This window comes from Sinocyclocheilus rhinocerous, unplaced genomic scaffold (assembly GCF_001515625.1).
Source record: "Sinocyclocheilus rhinocerous isolate Xijiao unplaced genomic scaffold, SAMN03320098_v1.1 scaffold24, whole genome shotgun sequence".
Lineage (NCBI taxonomy): Eukaryota > Metazoa > Chordata > Actinopteri > Cypriniformes > Cyprinidae > Sinocyclocheilus > Sinocyclocheilus rhinocerous.
In genome coordinates, this window is record NW_015647124.1 from 468,047 (window position 1) to 472,257 (window position 4,211).

The 4,211-nt window shown below is 37.5% G+C and overlaps 1 protein-coding gene across 1 annotated transcript in view; it reads left to right on the plus strand.

Annotated features, from left to right (window-relative positions):
* pcdh15b (protocadherin-related 15b) overlaps positions 1-4,211 on the plus strand; it is a 215,654-nt gene that overhangs the window by 176,909 nt on the left and 34,534 nt on the right. The window contains exon 25 of the mRNA XM_016513238.1: positions 850-959. Coding sequence (XP_016368724.1) covers positions 850-959 — 110 coding nt within the window. The remainder of the gene's footprint in view (positions 1-849; positions 960-4,211) is intronic.

The window sequence follows — 4,211 nt, forward strand, 5'->3', positions numbered from 1 at the left end:
TTGTTATTGGTGGTTTCTTTTAGACTTTTCCGCAGTGATGCCGAGTCGCTGGAAGTGAACTGAGTCCTTATTTTTTCAGAATAATTCCTCTTTGCCACTCTGATCTCCTTTTCCAGTGTGTATTTAGCCTGTTTATACAAGACATTATTCCCCTTCCTGTGAGCTTCTTCTTTGGCCTGACGGAGCTGTCTGAGTTTTGCAGTGAACCATGGTTTGTCGTTGTTGTAGGTTAAATGAGTCCTGGTAGGAATGCACATGTCTTCACAGAAACTGATATAAGATGTTACAGTCTCTGTGAGCTCGTCCAGATCGGTGGCTGCAGCTTCAAAGATGCTCCAATCAGTGAGGTCAAAACAAGCTTGTAAATCCTGCTCTGCTTCATTAGTCCATCTTTTTACAGTCCTTAATACAGGTTTAGCTGATTTCAGTTTCTGCCTGTAGGTCGGTATTAGATGAACCAAACAGTGATCAGAGAGCCCCAAAGCTGCTCGTGGGACAGAGTGATATGCATCCTTTATTGCTGTGTAACAAAAAACAGTAATAACAGTTATTATTATCAGTGTTAAAAAACAGTTGTTCTGCTTAGTATATTTGTGGATTATTTGAAATAGAAATCTTTTGTAACATTATAAAAGTCCTTACTGTCACATTTGATCAATAAAATGGAACTGTACTGAATATTATATTTTAGTTTTTGTCATATTTTACTTTTGCTCCATTTTACTTTTACATGCCCAGTAAAGTTCTAACGCAGTGGTGCATATTTGCAGTGTGACCCAGCAGAACCACCGTTTTATTGTGTGTGTGATTTGTGATTCATCATTAATGCAGTGCACCGTGTATGTGCAGGTTCTCTCCGGTCAGCGAAAACGCCCCCGTGGGAATGGTCGCAGGAGTCATCTTGGCGGCTGCCATAAACCAGACCATTGTCTACTCCATCATTGAAGGAAATGAAGGCGGTGAGCACTAACCAGATTTGCATAATTTATTTAGTGAATAAGGTGCTAAAACCATGCAGAAAGTGCATGCAATTAAACCGTCACTGGCAGTTCTCATACATACACTACAAGCGTATACTTCAACCAGACTATGGTTTATTCTCTCCTCAGAAACCTCAGTGAAAAAAAAGACAAGATTGTAGGAAATGTCACACTGGTCTTTTATGAGCTGGATATTATTTTATTGTAATAAATTATAGTTTGTAAGACATCAAGCACTGGCTAATGACAGCCCGCAGACTCCTAGACTGTGTTTTTTTTAGGTGGCTGTCAGCTGCAAGTTATCAAAAGCTCAGTGAGAGAGAAGGTTTTGTTTGAAGGAGTGCACTTCCTGTTGTCGTGTGTCATCAGAGAGCAAGCGAGAGCAGGAAGAGGGAGGTGTGCGTGATTTAAATCCTCTCTGTTCAAAATGTGTTCAGCTGAAATCACATTTGAATACATCTGGCGCTGGTTTAAAGTGATGGGGAAATCATTTCGGTACATTCTCATTAGACAGAATCAAGAAGCGTAGATAGGTAATCAAAGGGCTGTTTTCATTAGCGCAAACTAGAAAAAGCCAGGAAGAATAAGGTAATCATTCCACCCTTCAAACCGCCAAGATCCAAGGCGTTTAATGTGATGACATCACCCTAGATCAGAGCTAATCCTTTATGAATGTTAATGAGACTCAAGAGGTGGGTAGTGCACTCTGGACCTGAAACCCCAATATAGCTAAGTGCATTAACAATACGCTACATGGAAGCGGGGAAAGGGTGAGTTGTAAGACCTGGACTTAGCCAGGCCAAGAATTACTGATTGAGTAATGTCATATTATGAAGGTATAATTGACAATATAGTTTTTTGTTGTTGTTTTTTTTCCTGTAAATGCAATGGGAAAAATTGTTTATATAGTGAAGAACCATGGTAATCCCTATTTTGGATAATCCAGTGAATAAAATCCAGTGAATGCTTTAAAAATGATGGGTACTTCATCTCATCCCTTGTGAAAAAGAAGTGCGCTTAACTGTATTGCATGTGTACTACTTAGAATATAAAAAAAAACAATGTATTTGCAGGTAATAAAATATTAATTAAATAAAAGGCCACTTAAGTGTACTTAAAGTACACTTCAATTACTATGTTTCTTAACACACTTAAAGGCAGAGTAAGGGATTTCTGGTAGCCAATGTTGATATTTGAAATCACCAAAACAAACACGCCCCTACCCCAAAAGGGTCTTGCCCCTATTTTGATAGCTCCGCCCCACATATACGTACGCAACCCAGGCAACGAATTAGTTCTGTGAAACAAAGCAAAACCAATGTTACACCGTATCTAAAAACGTGAGCGGCGCGGCGCAACAAATCCCCGACAGAAAACTGCTGCCGGGTTCTATTTATGACGTGCTGACACAAATTTCAAATGGTTTTCAACGGTCGTTTGATCGCGTCCAGTGTAGGCAGACTTTAGCTGTTGTAGACACGGTGTTACTCACCTATTGAGAAGAAACAAAGCAACCTCGGCGTCCGATCGCAGGCCTCCGCTCCTTGAGTTCTCTCCAGCGCTGGAAAGCTGATCCGATATTTACACGGGTCCTACTTCTTGCCTTATCGTTCCGCAGACGTTTTCCTCTTTTGTTTTTTATCCGCCATCTCTATCTTTCTGTCGCTCGGCTCGGCTAATGTCCGTCCAATGCACTGAACGCGCTCTCCTCCACATCACGAGTAGACACGCCCCTTATTGCTGATTGGCTACAAGTTTGTTTTGCGATTCGGCCCGAATCAGTTTTCTAAAGTGTTTTTGAAAAATCACTTACTCTGCCTTTAAGTATACTTTTAAAAAAGTGCACTTTGTAATAATGTCAAAATAAAAGCTTAAATAAAAAAATAAAAGGTTTTTTGTGTTGACTATCGCGCTAAAGCACATGTAAATTACTTTTAACTGTAGTGTTTGTTATTACATTTAGTTAATACAAATTAAAAACAAAAGCAAATTAATGTTTTAAATGTACAAAATTGTTACTTCATCATTACAAATGTGTAATTTGTAAAATACAAAAGTATATTTTAGTTTATTATAAATGCTTGCCAGTACATTCAGCAGTACACTTTTACCATGTTTCAAAAGCAATAGAATTATGAAATTACATTTAGAGATGTACTTAAGTCCTACAAAAGTGGGTCTAAAAATCACTCTTAATTCAACTAATTGCATTTAAGATAAATTTAAACTATAATACATTTTTTAATTAATTGTACATAACATACAATTAAGCATCCAAAAACATTAAATTCAATTTACACTTAAGTATGTTATTTTAAGTATATTATTTCTGTAATATGTACTCTTTTTTTTTTTACCCTTTTTACGGATTTAAACCGTCAAATGTGTTTAAAGGAATTCTAGACTTGGTTTCTGAACACATCAGTCAAATTATCCAAAATAAAGAGCATTCTGTATGGGTCTGCTTTTGACCCTGGGACATTTTATGTGGCTTAAAAGCTTGTTCAGAGTGTTTTTGCTTTTTATTTTGGAGTGAATAAAACGCCTCCTTTCCAGCATGCCATCTCAGTGTGAGCATCTCAATGTAATAAAAATATAATCGTAAATGACTTCCTGTCATCTTGTGTTCCGTTAGCATGGGGGGATGGGCGGCTGCTTGTCCATCTTTTCCATGTGGAGTTGATTAATGAAAATCATTATTTGAGAAAAGCATTCATGATTAACCAGATTAGACAGCTATGGATATTGATTTATTTTTTTCTCATTTAATGTTCTAAGTACGCAAACCTGGTGATAAAATCCAAAAGATTAGTTGCGTCCAGTCAGTCTGTCAGCTTAGTGGTTTTAATTGATTGTTTAATGTGAGTTTTAATTAATTATATCTTGTTTTAAATAAGACCTCATGGTTCTCATGTATATCCAGATGGAGTATTCAGGGCCACTGCTGGCCAAATGGGTGCCCTAAGCAGGATTTTATTGTTGTGCCCCTCTCCCTCAAATATTATGGAAGTAAAAAAAAAAAAAAAACTACTATAGGGGTCTTAATTAATTCTTGTTTTAAATAAGACCTCATGGTTCTCATGTATATCCAGATGGAGTATTCAGGGCCACTGCTGGCCAAATGGGTGCCCTAAGCAGGATTTTATTGTTGTGCCCCTCTCCCTCAAATATTATGGAAGTAAGTAAAAAAAAAAAACTCCTATAGGGGTCAAAAAAGAACTTTAAAGGGGT